We start from the raw sequence: 18,452 nt of genomic DNA on the forward strand, positions 1-18,452 counted from the left end.
TTGATGTCCCCTCTTCTTTTTAACATCACTGTGCTTTAATACCGATAACAGCACTGAGGCCCAAGCAGAACGACCAATGCACATCCATAAATCACATGATCACGTACATAAGAATTCTTGGCAGGTGCAGTTACAACAGTGGAGTATAAAGGAGCTTAGAGCACCTCATAAGGAGACGTGCACCCTTTTAACTTGCACATTATATGAAAGAATGAATCATGAATCATTCTGTGGACCTCTAATATCTTTTAAAGTCTTTGTTCTCCACATTCAAGCATCTCTCTTTATTTTAACTTTGAATGGGAACTCCTGTGAGACACTAAATGTATCACTGGATCCTACTCTTTACTCAAAGAAAATGTGTTTTTTGTAAATTAATGTTTCTATTATATTTCTATAATTGGGCCTGTTCTATGTGAGATTAAAAAGTTTATGTTTAGGTAGATTTTGGGGTTAAGAATTTAAGGTAATAGACAACTGTAACGTGCATAAAATAGGTTTATATGATGTTTTAGGCTCTGTGTGTGCCGATTCAAGCAACAAAAATAGCAGAGACTTGGGGTGTTTCACATATTGCTACCAAAGTTGCATTGATCTGTAGTGACAAAGCAATCTTTCTCAAATATCCCTGAAATTGGCTACATGACAGCTCAAGAATAAATGTGTTCACAGTATCATATGTTTCCATCATGTCTCATAACCCCAAACAAGATTAGTTTCTGTGATTAAATGTTTTAGTTCAGACAATCGATGTACAACGTTGTCCATCTTTGAATTGTGTTTTGACATTTGTACATAGTCGCCAATATTGATTTTAATAGTATTAGATTTTCTTTTTAGTCGCTTTAATTGGCCTGTGAAAATATCAGGCACAGTGGAAAAGAAAGTGAAATAGCAGAAAATCAATCGTAAGCAAACAGTTTTCACTGGCGGAGTCACTCTCAGTCTGACCTCAGTAGGATTTATGTTTAGGCATTATTATTTTTTTACACCCAAATTGGCTTGTTTTTTCCTCAAGACACATCTTTCACCTCTCTGTTATTATTCGTAAAAAGACATCTGGATTGTATCTCTATTAAAACTCCTCTTAAAGTAAATCCGTCCTCTGAAATAAAAAGTTTCACAATCAAGCTAATGCAAAAAATTGTTTGTTGTGGCAGGAAACGCTCCCGTAGTGAGAGCGATCCATCATACGTCTGAGTTGTCCTCATGAAAACTTTAAAAGTTTACTTGTGCATCCATTTACTATCATGCCTTAGGGTTTTGCATGCACACTTGTATGTGTGTGTTTGTGTGGTGCCCAGTGAACCATAACTCTCCTTTCTGGCACATTAATCCATCACACCAAACAATATGCATATGGAAGTGGAACCTGACTGCAGGATTTCGCTGCATAAAAGTTTTTTTTTTTTTCTCTCCTATTTTTAGCCCTGAAGCATTAACCAGTATGGAGGATTTGCTTTTTATTCCTTTGTGAAATTTTCAGCTATACTTTTGTAACTTTATAACACTTGACTCTGATATTAATGCAGCATGCAGACAGCGATTCAGCACACACAGCGTGTTGTGCATAAATATACTGTATAAAGCAAAACATCAAGGGCAAGGAGCTGAAGGTGCTGTAGGGTGAAAACGTTACACGCAGCTGCAGAGAGGCAAGAATTGTTTCAGAATTAGCAAGGAGCCTTATATTGATCTTATAGCTGTGCAACACAAAGTTTTACAATAATCATCAAGCCACCTAATTAGTGTGAGCTACTATGTTGTAACAAACACCATAACACTGAAAATAAAAAGTGAAAGTGTCATTTAAGGCAGTTTTCCTGTTTTTTTCTGGGGACCCACTTTCTAAAAATGACAAACCATTGTGTGTTTTTCAACTAGTGTTCAATCTGGCAACAGTTTTTCCATTGATCGATTAGTTGTTTTGTCCATAAAGTGTCAGAAAATATTGATCAGTGTCTCCTCAAGTCCAAGGTGATGTCCTCAAATGTCTTGTTTTGTCCACATCTCAAAGATATTCAGTTTACTGTCAGAGAGGAGTAAAGAAACTATATATATTTAACAGAGACATTTTAAATATTTTATTAAAGGTGTACTGCAGATATAAAATCTTAAATTTGCAGAATTTCTTCCATAATCTTTTATTCATTTGGCGACCCAAATAAAAGCTCCTGTGACCCGCCTGTGGGTCACGACCCAGTGTTTGAGAACGACTGATTTAAGGCGAGGTCTGATTCTCAAGTGGAGAATATAGACATGAGCACTTAAGACAAGATACTAACGGTGTAATAATATATCACAACAATGTCTCGATACAGAACCAGGCATCTACCGTGATATTACATAGTTTTGTTTTTTAATATTGTGATGATCATCATATCATGGTCTTTTTATCATGGCATTATTGTACTTAAAGTTTTTTGGAATCATTACATCCCTACAGGTTCCAGAAAAAAGTGAGAGTGAGTGAGTGAGTGAGTTGATTTAATTTGTAAGTCCCTTTGAGAACTTGATATGAAGTATTGATGTCTTGCGTGGAATTACAAATCAAAGCAGTAGGCCTTCTTACAGAGGTGTTGCTCAAACATTACCTGACTGTCTCCTTTGCACCCATCATAATTACTACAGCCACTAGACGTTGCTGCCTGGATGTAAATATGTGTTGTGATAAGTTGCACAGATGACCTCTGGAAAACTGGCTGGAAAAAATATGTAATAAGAACAGAATAGTGTTTTTTTTTTTGTTTTTGTTTTTTTGCACAACACAGCAAAAGTTTATTAGTGGAGAAGACCAACAGTCACAAATAGACCCTCATTATTCTGAAAGCTCATTCTTGACCTTTGAAATAGTAGTTTAACAAAATATTTACTGAGCAAAATATATAGCTGATTAAGACAATGAGATGCTGTTGAAAGCTCCAGAAAAAAGATTGTAAGTGGAGTTATTTTTTCTTAAATTCAGCAGAATATTTGAACTACAGCCTTGAAAAATTACCACAGAGCTGCATGAAAATGTCTGACAGACAGTAAATAAACATAATTTACTTAAAAAAGGTGCAATACAGGTTTCTTCTGTTATAATAATAACTATTTCCTTCTCAAAACCTCCATGCAGCTTGTTCCATAAAGGAAATAATACAGAAGCTACCATTTATCCCTCTGTTATGTAGGCATCAGTTACTAAACAGTGTAGAGCAAGAGTAAAAGCTACAGGGGCTTTAATAAAAAAAAAAAGACTGGCAGACCACCGCACTTTGTTTGTGTTGACTGCATCTGTGCATGTGTGTGTTTTTATTAAGGGGATAAATGATTTCGAGCACAACAGAAATCATAACATACCGAGACCAAATTAATAAAACCAGACACCTGCAGACGCATCTGTTTCCACCGATGATTTGGCTCAAGCCTTCATGACACACATGACAAATTACATTGCACCAAATTACATGACAAATTATTGCACCAAATTATGTGGCACTTACTGTAGATCTGAGCCAATTTGGACGACAAATGATGTGGAAATCACGCAAAGGAAGACACAGTTACAGGAGCAGAGTCTCCGTCTCAGCAAAGCTCCATATACAGTATATAGAAGGGTATTTTTTCTATTTTAGAGGGTAATTAGGGGCACATTACAACAGAACTGTACTGAAAACTAAAGTGTATTATTTCTCACAGTTATACCATTAAAAACTGTACTCAAAGGAAATTGCATATCTGCTACTTGAAACACAACCTCTAAAACAATACACTTTAGTTTACAGTACAGTTTGTGTGTGTTCCTGCCTGTAATAAAGTCTACTGACAGTGGGAAATAATACACATCTGTTGTAACGCATCCCTTATTAACTTCTAATAAAGTTAAATAAAGGTTCCAATACTGTTTAATAAAGAACATCTTATGTCTAATTTTTATTATTTGATAAGGCCTCTAAATAATATTTTGTGGAAGCAGAACAGGAGATGTAGTCATCTTGCTGTTTCAAGGTTTCAGTTGATGATGATCGGGGGGAAGCTTGTCAGAGCACCACACCCTTCACTGCTCGAGCATCACATGCTTTATTTGCTGCCAGTTAGAGCTGGAAAATGCTTGAGATGAAGGTGGAAAAGATTTCCCCCGCCTGACTCTGAGGACAAGGCCGCCGCCTCGCTCAATGGCTCTTTACTTTGTTCAAGTCCCTCCTGACCTCTGGTTGCAATTGCAAAGTGAAATGATGATCTTTTAAAAGTGCTCAAAGTAGCGAGTGCAGAGGCCTGTCAAAAGCCTGGGATTACCCGAACAGGCGAGACCGACTTCAAATGGTTTTGATATTTCATGTGGTGACACTTAGATGGGCACAAGTGTTTCAGCTAACCGTCAATTTGAAAGCATACTGGCTGCTTTGGATTGTACCTCCTTGTCTGATTGCTGATGGATTCTGTCTCGAGTGTTTTTTCTTTTTGTTTATATTTTCACTATGATGGACAGAGAGGCATTGACACATGGATCCAAGACGCACTGGAACAAACAACAGCACAAAGCACTTTAATCCAAAAGTGGCTTGTCACAGGCTTTATGAGCTTCAGAAAGACAATAAAGCTGTTGTCTATTCTGGACTTAAACGATGGCCCTCTGTCATGTGGAGAAACAATAAAAGAGCATCTTCTTTCTGCAGGTGGAGTCTCCGCTGGCTGTGGATGCGGTGTTGGGAGAGTCAGCGTTCTCAGTCACAGACGACAAGGTTTCCATCACGGAGATGCGTGTTCACGCCATCTCAGGCCTGACTCTGTCGCTGCAGCCCAGCCCCGGCAACAGCCACACCATGGTGGCCAAGGCAACCGGCGTCCAGACGCTCACTGCGCCCAAACAGGTACAGCAAGATATCCCTCAGAAGTGCAGAAAAGAGAAATTATATGCAGTAATGTTCAAAATTGTGTTTACTGGCACTCGATTGTGTCAAGATTAATTGAAATGTATCAGAAAACCAATACAGATGTCTGAGATACGCAACGGATACAACGCAACGGACACACAGCCGCAGGTCTGACCCAAAAACTGAACTGTATGCACTCGTTTCAGTCATGTTATGGGGAAAAATGTATGTTCTCACAGTCATTTCATGGGGATTTACCTCCAATTCAGCAACAAAAATTCCACAAAATAAATTAATAACTTAATAAATTAATAATAACTTTTAAGGTGAGGGGTAAGGGACAGTTCAGATTATTTAAAGTAGGCTTGTATGAGGTACAGTACTTATCAACAGTCAGTAACTACAGTATATTGCAGTTTCGAGAAGCAGCTGTGAAGTACTGTGAAGGAAGCCAAGCAAGTCCACTGCTGTGGACAGGGTCAGCAGCAAAACAGAGAAATTTTAGCCACATAAAGAAAGACCCATCTAAAGAAATCAGTATCAGTTTGTGTCAGTTTAAATCAGTTTATTTTTTGGGGTGAACCTTTTTTAAATGGCTAAAATACCTTTGGTTGCTGATCCTGTCCATAGCAGATCATTGCGTGTAGCTTCTTCTCTGCTTCTCCTAACTGAGGTTGTGCCAACTGGCATCCATAGGTGATTATCAATAAGTACCCTTATACAACCCCTCGTCAAAACCCAACTAACCTTTTAAGTCTCAAAGGACTTAATGTGTGCCAATGCGATACCCTCCTAAGTAATAGAAAGTGTGTGTGAGTGTGTGCTGTAGCTGAATAGATATGATCCCCAATCACATACCCACTTCAAATTCACACGCTGAAAAGTGTGACACCATGTCCAAGGCTGCATGAAATATTTACATTGCATTTTAGTCTGCAAAACATTCAACAGTGTCATAAAGATATGCAGGTGGCACCACAGTCGTTGCTACATATTTATGAAGAGTACATGTGTGCGCTGTGTGACTGTAAAGTTAGCAGAGGTAAATAATAAGCTGACGCTGGAACCAAGTCAGTCCCAATTCCATGAAAAATTCATCCTAATTGGGAAGAAGAGGCAGTGTGATTCTATTCTGATTCTTGAAATTTTGGTGTTGTTTAAATGTTGTTCAAAACAAACACACTTTTATTGATGTTAACATATCAAATCGATATCAGATTGGCACTAATTCATGTGCATACCCTTTCTTAAGGAGATTTTTTGAAATGAGGTGTATGAGGTACTTATCTGTAGTATTACCTATAGTAGATGGCGGTTGGCACACTATATCTAGAATATTTTCACCACTTTATCTTGCCATCAGACATCCTTTTCCAACAACAAATCGGCATTATAAGCCAAATATTGCTCTTTCCAAAGCGACCAAACTCAAAAAGTAATTTGACCTCATGGAGCACTGGAGCGGCTGGTCTACCGCTGCCTCCATCAGTCAGTTTGTTTGTGTTATTATGGTGAATCCAAACTAACCCTAGAAAATACAGGTGCCACAAACTCAGTAGCAGCGGAAGATGAGCAGCTCCCAGCTCACGAGGTAAGATTACTGATTTTGTGAAAGGAGTTTGGTGGCTCTGGAGAGAGCGACTTTGTTTATATAACTGTAGTTTCCCCTTGGAAAAGACTGTCTAAAGGCAAAGTAAAGTGGTAAAAATATTATGAACTTTTTAGGAGAGCTTATTTTTTAGATGGCTAAAATTGTCTTTAAGAGTTGTTGTGTACTCCTGGATGACTGAGAATCTTCACAGATGCGTGGCTAAAATACATTTTGCTGTTCACTCGCTTTAAGGTCAAAATGTAATACTGTTTACCTCTATATACATTTAAATATGGCAGTCAACAATGACTAAATGTAGAAGTAAAAGTAAGCGAGTACATGCAGTATTGTGCCTCCTCATGCCTTACTAACACTTAGTACTCAGTGTGTTTCCTTATTTCCGTCTCTGGAGGGTAAAATGAAGTTTATTTGCAAATCCCCTCAGTGGCTGTGCAGTATATCAACAAGCAGGCACTGGTTTCACTTCTGAGTAATAAAATTATTTCCGAGCTAAATCTTTTAAGCTCCAGTCTGCATTGTTAGCAAGGACACCAGATAAAGGCGGCTGCAGTGAACTAATAAGTATCCTTGGTGCTGTTTTATCACAACCTCCACATTAGCCAAGCCCGACAAAACACTTCTGATACGTCCAAATACATTTCCCAAAATGGATTTTATTACTCAAGTGAGAAGTGAGAAGACGTTTGTGCGTAAAAAAAAAAAAGCAGAAAGTGTACTTTTTCTTTAACCACTGTCTCTTTACACAGGAGTAAGCATCTCTGCAATTCTCTGCAAGGAATTAATTGGTAGCCCTGCTTCACCTCGGGAGAAGTGTGTATGCGTGTGTGTGTCTTGGTTCTTTCCCTGCTTTGCCCTTTCATTGGCCTGCACGTTGCTAAAAATGCAACGACAACCCCATCAAGCATCAGTGAGAGAGAAGCGAGCATTAAATTCCAATTTTTCTTGCTTTCCGCTTCTTGGCCACCTTGAAATTTAATTATTGTAATGTATTGTCCTAAGTGCTCTCCAAGGCCGGGCCATAAAAGGCAGCCAATTCCTCTGCCGGCAAAGCTCTCAGAGGAGTACTGGAGCTATTTCAAGCCATTTGATTCTGTTTCACAGGAAAACTTTCTAAATGTCCTCTATTACTCGAGAAATGAATGAACACATAAACTATGGATGGGCAGAGTTGGACAATCAAGGTCTCTTTGCATCATTCTCTTTTCCACTTGACAAAGTTCAAGCTTTTCAGAACTGAACGGCTTCAGCACTTGAAGGTTCGTCATAAACCATTTCTGTTGGTGTGACTTACTCACTTTTACTGCTTAAATGAGTAATTTAATAAGGTATTTATGAATCATGATGGTATTATTTGCATGTCTCAGAATAATATTTCTAGGGGAATATTTTTTTATGCGTATGCATATTTTATAATCCAAGCTGTTAATGTTTAATTTACATCCAAATAAAATCAAAGACAGGAAAGTTCGTCCTAATGCACATTACCTTATGGAATTGCACAGATTACATTAATTGTGAAAATTGTGTGTCAGTGGTTTAGTAAGATAGATACATAAAATAATATCAGCAGAAATCCCTCTGGGCCTCATCAGGCTGTCATCACTTTTTTCCAACAAAAAGACTTCAAGGGATAGTTTGGATTATTTAAAGCAGGGTTGTATGAGGTGCTTATCAATAGTCAGTCTATTAACCATTGATGGCCGCGCTCAATTAGGAGAAGCAGAGAGGAGCACCAGTACAGAAGTTAAGCAATGTACTGCAGTGGGCAGGATCAGCAGCAAAAGGTATTTTTAGCTGCCTAAAAAGGTTCTCCTAAAAAATCCATATCAGTTTCTGTGACATTCAGAATATTTTCACTTTAACTTTGCTGCTTGACTTGTTCATTTGTGGCTAAAATACGTTTTACTGCCGATCCAGTCCAAAACAATTCATTGCTTAGCTTCTGTCTTCGTGCCCCTCTCTGCTTCTCCTAACTGAGGACATGCCGAACAGCATTTACTGTAGCTAATACACTGACTATTGAGAAGTACCTCATAGACCCCTACACAAATAATCCAAACTATTCCGTTAATAATCTAGCAGGAAAAATAGTTTTCTGTTCCAAAATAAATGCCATACATGTGGCATGAAAAACAAATAACACATTTTAAACTCATGGCAGTATAACTTTTGCTAGTTTTCTGTAATAGACAAATAAATTATTAAATTTATTAAATGGATGACAATTAATATGGAATGCAGTCAGAATAAAGAATTGACCAATATTACACAAGAGGACGCGCTTTCCAATCATCAACGTTTATTGATGACAGTAATGATGGTAGGGCACACCCTCGAGTGTTGTATTGCAATTATACAACAGGTTACCAACAAAACTGGGGTAATTCGCTCTTGATATGAAAAACTTTTTGCTAGCATTATCTCTGTTTCTCTTCCACAGACCAGAAACGCAGTCGATTTCTAGAACCTGTGGCCACCTGACACTGATAATGAACACTGAGCTAACACTAATGCTTTCTAAAGATTGTGGGATTTCCAAAACTGAACAAATACTATACATACAAACACAAAACTGCTTTACCAGCTTCATCTAGTTGTAACCAAGATATCTGCTTGGGGGGAAAAAAAGGAGGAGAATGCCAGAATGTTTAACATTGAGGCTGAACAGAGTTTCCATGTGATCCAAACATTTCCGATGACCCCAGAGTGTTGTAAAGTCCGAAAGTCATTTCCAAAATTCACAACATCTTTTCATCTGAAGAATATTTTGCTTCAATCCATATTTATTGGCGCGTAGAATTTCAATGAAAACATCAGTGCAGTTAAAAACTGTTGCTGCACATGAGGGAGACTGCACTTATATTAAAGGTATTAAAGGTGAAGCAGCAATCTGAAGGCATCATAAATATATTCAGTAAAGAAAGCTTATATAATTATTCTGTGGATGTTACTTTAGCAGCTGCAAAAAAAAAGTCCTTCTCTGTTATACCAGCATAGAAAAGCAAGTGTCAGTTTTTTCACGTGAGTGAAAACCCCCCGCCCATTTCCTTTTGTTGCTATATCAGATTTTTCATAGCACTCATAAAGCAGATATACCATATTCAATGTATTATTTACATCATCCATATCAAAGGCCATATCTGTCATGCTGTGATGATAGAGGTTTTGCTTAGGGTGGAATATCGTCACAACATTAATCTTTTCCTGAACCAGGCTAAAGGGATTTTTGTCCTGAAAAGACTGGGCATACATCTTCCATTTGCAACAAAAAAAGAGAAAAAAAACAACCTAAAACTGTCTGACTGTGTTTTTTCCCTCTCTCCATGGTTGGTTGCTGATGTTTTTAAAGCCAGCTGTGAACAAAGGGCACTGTCAAACACAGCCTTGATTACATGGACCCCAGTGTTGTGGTTCACTCTGCGGCAGATGAATGTTGTCAGGTTGGTTACCTGGATGCAGGAATCCAGGCATTTTATCTTGCCTCTCTATAGGGGAATATAGACAGTGAAGAGCGATATAGAAAGTACAAAATGAGAAGATGACACACAACAAACACTAAGAAATGGACTCGAGCTCATCATTCGAAGCACACGCTGCTGCTGTATGTGGCTTATCTGTGTGTGCTGCAGAGCGGAGCTGCGTCGTAGCCTTCAGGAGAGCGCAGCCATTCCTGCCACCCCTTCCTCCTTCGTGCTTGAAAGTGGCTTGCTGGTGTGCACATCAGAGGCAGGCCGTCTGTGTGCGTGTCAAGGCTTGCACTGAGCACAGGGTACTGCACATGTTCACAAAAGCTCTGGAGATTTAGGGATTGGAGCAAGTCCATAACTTCAAAGGCTCAGTTGGGAACAGATTTTCAAATCGCGGTCAATGCCATGAAAGAATGGGATCTGAACCATTTAAACAGTCTTTGGAGAGATAAAAACACAAGGCAGAGTCACAGCTTTTTGACTCTTTTTGTACTTTGATATTAACGCAGCATGTGGCATCTTTGCAGAAATGATCAAGCATAAGCAGAAGTCTTAAAGCAACTATATGTAACTTTTCTGTTTGGAGCAGGGATTGAATTGTTATCCTGCCTCGTCTTTCCAAACGGTGTATGAATAACTTAAGTCTTAAGTCATTTTGCACATTATCAGAACGCCTTTTCTGCTTATTACGTGTCTTTTCACGCCATTTAGTCTGTACTGACTTGTATTGTGCAGACAGGTCAGGTGATTTGTATAAAGAGTGACAAAAGAATTTCACCCAGGAGACTGTAGTTTGTGTAAAACCAAAAGTTGACATCGACTGATTTTGACTTACGTATTGTACTTTACTTATGTCACATACGCCATGTACTTACATCACCTATGTATTGTATGTTAACTTATGTATGTAACTTAACTTGCATGACTGTTTTAACCCAAACTATGAACTTTTCCTAAACCTAACAAGATTGTTTTTGTGCCTAAACCTAACCAAACTGCAGCAGTCTCCATGTTAACCACAACGAAAGTTACCATGACGATGGTCACCAGCTAACTGTTACAGCGTCCAAAACCTCATGAAATGTGCCTGACCAAACTGCAGTAAATGTCACATGAAAAGCTTAAAGTCATAGACATGATATGCCTTATGTGGTGTGCTATAAATACACCATTCCATCAGATCATGTTGTGTTATGGCCTGTCATACCTTCCCATCATTCTGTTGGTCAGTTTCTTGCACAACATTTGTCTCTTGATGAGCTAGACAATTTCAACAATCAACTGAAAGACAGAATCTGTGATTCTCACAGCGTGTGTTATTCTCTCCACCCCCGCCTACTTGTGACGCCCGGCATGTGTCTAAAGAAAAAAACACTTGACTGCATATATCACACTTCATCTGTTTAGAGAATAATTTGACAGTTGTCAGAGCATAAAACCAATGATCTGTTGATCTTTGCTAAACAAAACTTGACAGTCTAACAATGCTATAGCCAACAGTGCAAAATAAAAGAAAAGTTTAAATCATAAAATCAAATTGAATTGAACTGTGAACTTCATATTGAATAGTGGATTTGGAGAATCGTGACACACCTACTCAACATTATTATGAGCCATTAAAGTCTAAAGGTTAAATTTGTGCTTCGCCATCACTGGTAGACGTCTAAAACTTTGTACAGTTATGATTGAAAATATGTTGAACTTGCCTGTCCTTAGGACACAATGTGTTTTGTTTGAGGTAAGCAAAACTTTAACCACATTAATTGATTTTTTGTTACGCGCGAAGCTAAGGGAGCAGTTTAGGCTCAGCAAAATCATTAACCCTCTACTTCATATATTATGGTTTTGATTTTAAAAAATGATCTTTTTAGTTGCCTTGGGGCAACGCTGAGCTGTAAGGGTAGTAAAGCCCCCACAGAAAACTTCACAGTTTAGTAAAGTATTATTTGTTGAGAACATTTCTGTCATGCAACAAGCAGAGTTTTAGGGAACATGGAGTACCAATACCACGAGGAGTGTTATTATATTTATTTAGCTACAGTATTGTCTCTGTTTATGGCATCAGAATAATTGAAAGAAAAATCACATGAAATTTTTTAAACAAAGCTACTTTTATTTTATTAAGTCTCCCACCACTAGTGTTTAACTTTAATGGGATTTGTGCTAAACTCAGTGTCTGTCCTGATCTCGTCCTCAAGGTTTTAGAGGATGGTCCTTGCTGTCTCTTGCGTTAACTTCTCATTGTTTTCTCCTTGAATCTTTGTGTTTGACTACTGTCATCCGAGAAAGCACTGTCTGTTTCCTCAACAAGTTTTTCATATTTCATTTTTTAGATAGTCACTACTGTTGAATATGTTGAGACTTGACATAAATACAGTTTTTCAGTTGTGACTATGACAAAGCTTCCATTACAAATTCCTTGCGTTGTTCTGTTTTCAGCCTAATAATCAATTGCATATAGTTTTCTCCCTCTGTTTAGGTGCATATGTATCCTTTGTCCTGAGTATTTTGCTCTTGGACCTAATACTATCTGCTGAAAAGTTTTGGCCTTTTTGAATAACTTGCAAAACTTTTTTTCTCATGAACAATGGGTTTAAAACACTAGAAGCTTATTTTCCCCTGTTGTCATGACAAGTTTTCATTCTATTTCTGATTCTTGGTCGGAGATAACAAAGCCATTTACAATACCTACAACATTTTACCACTGATGCATTTTTGTCCTGTTGCTGCAACCTTTTTTACTTTTGAAATAGATTAAAGTTATTTTGTTGCAAGAAGAAACTGCCAATCTAAACTGAATGTCTCTCTTTTTGTGTCACAGGAGGCCAGTTTGTCCATCTGGATGCTTTTCAGTGACAACACAGCCGCCACTCTGACTTACTTTGATCCCAAAGACTACAACCTCAATGCCTCCGCACTGGATGACAAAATTGTGTCAGTATCCCAGGAGCCTCAGCAACGCTGGCCTGTGGTGGTGGCAGAAGGCGAGGGATCTGGCGAGATGGTGCGTGTAGAGATGACCATCTGTGAGGCCTGCCAGAAGACCAAACGCAAAAGCGTCATCGCATCTGCTGCAGTTTATGTGAAGGTCCGCTTTGGCCCTGAGGAAGACTCTGAGGAAGAGGCGACCACTGAGGGTGAGATCGAGCTGGCGCCCGTCACCAGACGTCCAATCATTGATCCGAACATCAGTGGAAGAATTTATGAGACATCCAATGAGCAGCCTGCCAGTGTTCCCATTGATTACACCAATTTTCCCACCATTAGCAACCAGGAGCAACCAACAGAGAGTGATGAGGAGGAGGAAGACGAGTTTGTGCATTCACCTCGTAACATGACCGACCTTGAGATTGGCATGTATGCTCTACTGGGAGTCTTTTGTCTGGCAATCTTAGTCTTTCTAATCAACTGCATCGTCTTTGTGCTTAAATATCGTCATAAGCGGATCCCGCCCGAGGGTCAGGCCAACATGGACCATTCCCACCACTGGGTGTTCCTGGGAAACGGCCAGCCACTGAGGGCCCAATGTGATCTGTCACCACAGCAGGTAGAAAGTCCAAGTAACCCTTTGGAGGGCGTACAGACATGCTGCCACGGGGACCACCACAGCAGTGGCAGTTCCCAGACTAGCGTTCAAAGCCAGGTACATGGGCGGGGTGACGGCAGCTCTGGGGGCTCTACGAAGGAGAACGGCGAGGAGGCCAGTTCGCCCACCTCCAAGCGCAAGAGAGTCAAGTTTACCACCTTTACCACCCTTCCCACAGAAGAGCTGCCCTATAACTCCATTCCCATAGCAGATGAAGAGGACATTCAGTGGGTTTGCCAGGATATGGGCTTTCAAGACCCAGAGGAACTGCATGATTACATGCGCAGAATAAAAGAAATAGCCTGAGATAAGAGGTGCAGTGTGAAGCACCACTCTCAGCTTTCTAAAGAAATGTTCCTTTCTATTTTTCTCTTTTTCACCTAAGTGAAAGATAATTTTTCACAGACTAAAAGGCCAACTGTTGTTTTGGTTAGGGTGTGTTCCATTTAGTTTGCACAGTGCTGTAATCTCATACACGCTCACACAGGAGAGAGTGCGAGGAAGCCAAAGACTTGAACAAGAGGATCTCAATCACCAGAGAAATCTGTAAACCTTGGCTACAGGAAACATGTTTCACTGGGAAGCTGAGCCATGGCCAGACATGAGAGCTGCTCCAGCTCTGTTATTTTCAGAATTTGATTCTATAGAAAGCCTGATATGGACAGGAATGTAGAAGAGGTTGGTATTGACTGTGTTTTTGCTGGCTCAGCAGGACTCTGCAGTACTGTACCTACTCCAAACAAAGAGGCCTTTGATGAACAAAAGAACTCTCAAAGACTCTCATGAAAGCTATGTTAAAAAATCATTTTGTTTTTGCCAAAGTAGGAAAAGTGTTCTTTTCATGGCGAAACTTTCTTCATTGTTGTTCTTGGTGCAGCACACTCATGATTTGTACTCATGTTCATTCCGTAAATTTTTCTACATTTCATAGGTAGTCAAAAGCAGTGCCCTACTACTAGTCCTCCTGGTCCTGAACAAATCTAATGCCTTATAAAAATGGTCACAGTTCACTTCTTATATCAGCGCGGACACCCTGTTTTCTCACTATGGCTAGAGACGGTGTAGTAAGATGTAAGATACTACGACTGCTCTCGAGCATGAGGTATAAATAGAAAAGAGCTTGTGTATTGTGAGGATCTCTAACATTCTTTGCATGGAAGGGGATCTCGAGGCACAATCAGCAACTTTTTCCAAATTTGTAAATGTTTGTATTGTAATTATATAATCATTCATACACATTACTAAAGTAAATATGTTATCATGCATTACACGCATGCCATGTCAGGCCTACATACGCGCAGACATTCCTCTCTAGTATATGTATATACCGTATCGAGCCAGAGTCGCCTCCCGCACGAACGTTCAACAAGTTACTTACTCCAAGCTAGAAGAGTGGGAAGCCGGTTGAAGTCTTGAAAATTTTATAGTCTTGTGGTGAGTAGAAGGTTCCCCTCGGTAATGTCCTGACAGAACTGTAGCTTTTTAACAGAGTGGTACCACATCTGACTGTTGAACATGGGGATTTGCTATGCATCAGAATTGTAACAGATCTAATCTTTTGATGATTTATTTCCCTTCCTCAAGTTTTGGCTGGCCTCCAGCCTTTTGGGAAAATGAAAAAACTTCTAATGTGCTAGTCAACACTGAAACATTCACGCTGAATGCAAGATCCTCTCAACTCTGCAGGAAATGTCATCCACCCAAAAAGGAGATTGCTGAATAAATTATTGATTTTGCACCATCATTTAAATCATGGCCATCCCATGTTGTCATGCTGTTTTTTTAAAGAAAAAAAACACACCCTGCTATGTATGTATGTAGTCCCTCTTTTGTTTAATCTATTCCAGTGAACTCACATCTGGAGGTCAGGACAAGAGTCTAGTAGCTCTCTTGTGTCGCTTCTGACAGATGAGCTGTTTGGATGCCGTGGATGTGGTTGTAAGAACATGTTAAGGTATCTCAGGATGCTGCTTGGCTTCAGTGACAAATCAAAGCGGGTGTCATTTGCAGGTCTTCTTGTGCAGAAAGTGTTAATTGCTGTGTTGAGCTTACTGACATGGAGTTTAAACTACACTTAAAGCAGGAGAAGGCAATATCTGGCAGGTTGAGAGAGAGCATAAAATATCTCAAGTGAGATCTCATCCAAAACATTGTGAGGCAGCCAGACACGTAGTAACTGAGAGCATGATGACAGCAGAGCTTAAAGTATTTTTAATTGCAGTTGCCCTGTTAGCGTAGCGTATGCTTTTTAGTACTAGAGTGGGTAAATGGAGATTACTTTTGAAGGTTGATGTTATTTCAGCTCTGCTCTCACATTAAAACAAGTTCTTTTCAGGACTAATGAAGCAACCACGTGATAAAAATTGGTTTTCGTGTCACTTTCCTTTAAATCCGTATCTAAGGGCTTGGATTTTCTCTTTTATGTTAACTGACTGACTGATTTTTAGTGATCCTGTAAGGAAACTAATGTTACTTGCTCCCTCTGTAGTGATAATGAACGTAAGCTCATAACCGTCACTCAAAATGTACAACATTTTGTTGCCATCCTCGCTGCTTTTCAGCCCCTACAGCCTTATTTAAGACCCAATCCAGAATTATTCTCGAGGCAGCACCATTATACAAAATAAACAGCTTTACATCGGACATAAACATTGAACTAAGGACAGATTTTGTGTTTCCTGAGCTCCTCGTTCATTGGCTGACCATATGTGACAGCTAAACACACATGTAAAACTTGACCTGAAGATGGAAATGGTTTGATGGCAAGCAACATTGTAAATACTGGAGCAAAACAGACTTTAATTTTTCACTTATCTGAAAGTTGCCATGAGATTATTTTACATCAGTAAACCATAGCGTTCAATATTCAACATGTATATAGACCTACATTTGATATCTTCATAAATCCTGGATTGGGACTTCAAGGATTTGGTTTACTGCATGCCCTCTCTTTGTTCAATGTGGTTGAAATGAATACTGACCTGATTCTAGTGTTGAATAATATTCAATCTATGTTGACATCTAAAGAGAAGATGAAACAGTTTTTTTTTTTCTTTTTTCTTTTTTTTTTTTGACAGTCCAAGCCCGTCCTTCAGCCACAGCATCAACATGATTTGCCATGAAATTAAGAGAAGCAGCAGCCAGTAGCTGGAAGTGCTTCAGTTTTATCTTTAAATGATGGTTTCTCAGGATGAATGTAGGATTCTTAACTAAACCTGGCTGTTTAGTGTTAATGTGGTCAGCCCAATCTGGCAAAACTACTACTGTATAACAGATTAAGTATCTAATAGCAGCTTTACACACTGTTTTCATAGTTTTTTTTTTCTTTTAGTTTTTCCCAATGATTTACTTACACTGTATGTAAATATGTTTCCCATTATGTGATACATTTCAATAACACTTTATTTTTCACAATATTTTTTCCTCCTCTTCTGTGCAGGTTGTCTTTTTTTTTTGTAATGCTGCTTTGGTGACAGTGCACATATTTCTCATTTTGTATTCTCTTCAAGCTGCTAATAGAAACTTAGTCATCTTAAAACATGTAATGAACATCTTGAATTGTACCTTTCTGCCCCCCATGGGAAACTGTGCACGATGTGCGCAGCTCAGTCGGCTGTGCCAAGCAACCACCACACTCACAAAACTATGTTAATGTACAGAGCACTGTTAAATTTCCTGTATTCTCTTGAAAACAAACCCTTGTATTTTCCTGTTATATGTAAAGTACTAAAGAAAATGCAATACACAGCTGACATTGTGTCATTTTTACTTTACCTTCCACGGTTGAGGACGGTACGAGAGTGGGAATGTTTTGTATTTCAGTTTAATACTGTTTGTCAGGGAGGGTTTTATTAGCAATTCAGCCTCAGTAGCTTCATATATGAAGGCACAGTCTGACCTTGCAGGAGTTTGTCTTATTGGGTACACAATATCTCACAAGGGGACTGGTACAAAAATGGTACAAACATGTCAGATTTATATAGTAATGAAAGTAATGGGTTTAATATATTTTGTGATGAGATTTCAACTGCAATTTGATGTTTATATGAAGTTTTAAAACGGACAGATGACCCCAAATGAAAAATGCATATTTCTCTTCTTACTTGTAGTGCTTTTTTATCCAACAAGATTACTGAGAGGCAGTGCTGGTTGGCAGTGTGCCTCCATGTTAAAAAACAAAAACAAAAACAAGCAAAAGTGCCCTCTTGGTTGCCCCTATGGTAGATAAAACATGATAAAGTGCCCCCTAGGGTGACCTTCCAATGAAAAAAAAACAAATGCCAGGCAGCCCTACATGGTAGAAAATTAGTTGACCTCTACGCGCCTCTAAACAGTTAAATATTGAATAGTTTCCTGTGTGTTTTTGTTACAGAAGTGTAGTAGTGTGAATCACATAAACTGGAGCTTTTTCACCATGAATACAGAAAAACTTCTGTCTGATCACATACAGCTGGTGTCCTTTTTATTTTGTTTTCACCCCTGCCCTTCAGACAGAGTCTGTCACTGGTCTAGACTGTCTTGACGGTATGAGTTGCAGAGTTTGAGATGTTTATTTCTACTGTATTAAACCCACCAACCATATCTCCATGCAAAAGGAAGCGTGCATCTACTCATGGACGAGAAGTTACAGCTCAGCCGAGGAGGATGCCATTCATTATTATGCTCACTAATGGTGGTCGGAGGGATTATGGGTGTGACAATAAAAAATAACGAGGGAAACAAGGAGGAAAACTGAAGTATGTGCACAAACAAGCACTTTTATTAAACTTAAGACACTAAATGAGACAAACAAACTATGGGACACACTTCCACCAAAAGGGAGGAAGTTTGGCTCTATCAGGGAGGCTCGAGTACACAAGCTGTGTTCTGTTCCACAGGCTACACGAACAATACTCCCTGCTTCCTGCTCAGGGAATGTCACCGAAATAAAC

The 18,452-nt window shown here is 39.1% G+C and overlaps 1 protein-coding gene across 2 annotated transcripts in view; it reads left to right on the forward strand.

The window, feature by feature from the left end:
• tmem132e (transmembrane protein 132E) overlaps positions 1-17,273 on the forward strand; it is a 519,725-nt gene extending 502,452 nt beyond the window's left edge. For both annotated transcript variants that reach the window (XM_084730028.1, XM_084730027.1), the window contains exons 8-9: positions 4,659-4,853; positions 12,757-17,273. In XM_084730028.1, coding sequence (XP_084586154.1) covers positions 4,659-4,853; positions 12,757-13,827 — 1,266 coding nt within the window. In that variant the 3' untranslated portion in view covers positions 13,828-17,273. The remainder of the gene's footprint in view (positions 1-4,658; positions 4,854-12,756) is intronic.
• The last annotated feature ends 1,179 nt before the right edge of the window (positions 17,274-18,452 follow it).

This window comes from Lutjanus erythropterus, chromosome 11 (genome assembly GCF_056507025.1).
Source record: "Lutjanus erythropterus isolate fLutEry1 chromosome 11, fLutEry1.hap2, whole genome shotgun sequence".
Lineage (NCBI taxonomy): Eukaryota > Metazoa > Chordata > Actinopteri > Lutjaniformes > Lutjanidae > Lutjanus > Lutjanus erythropterus.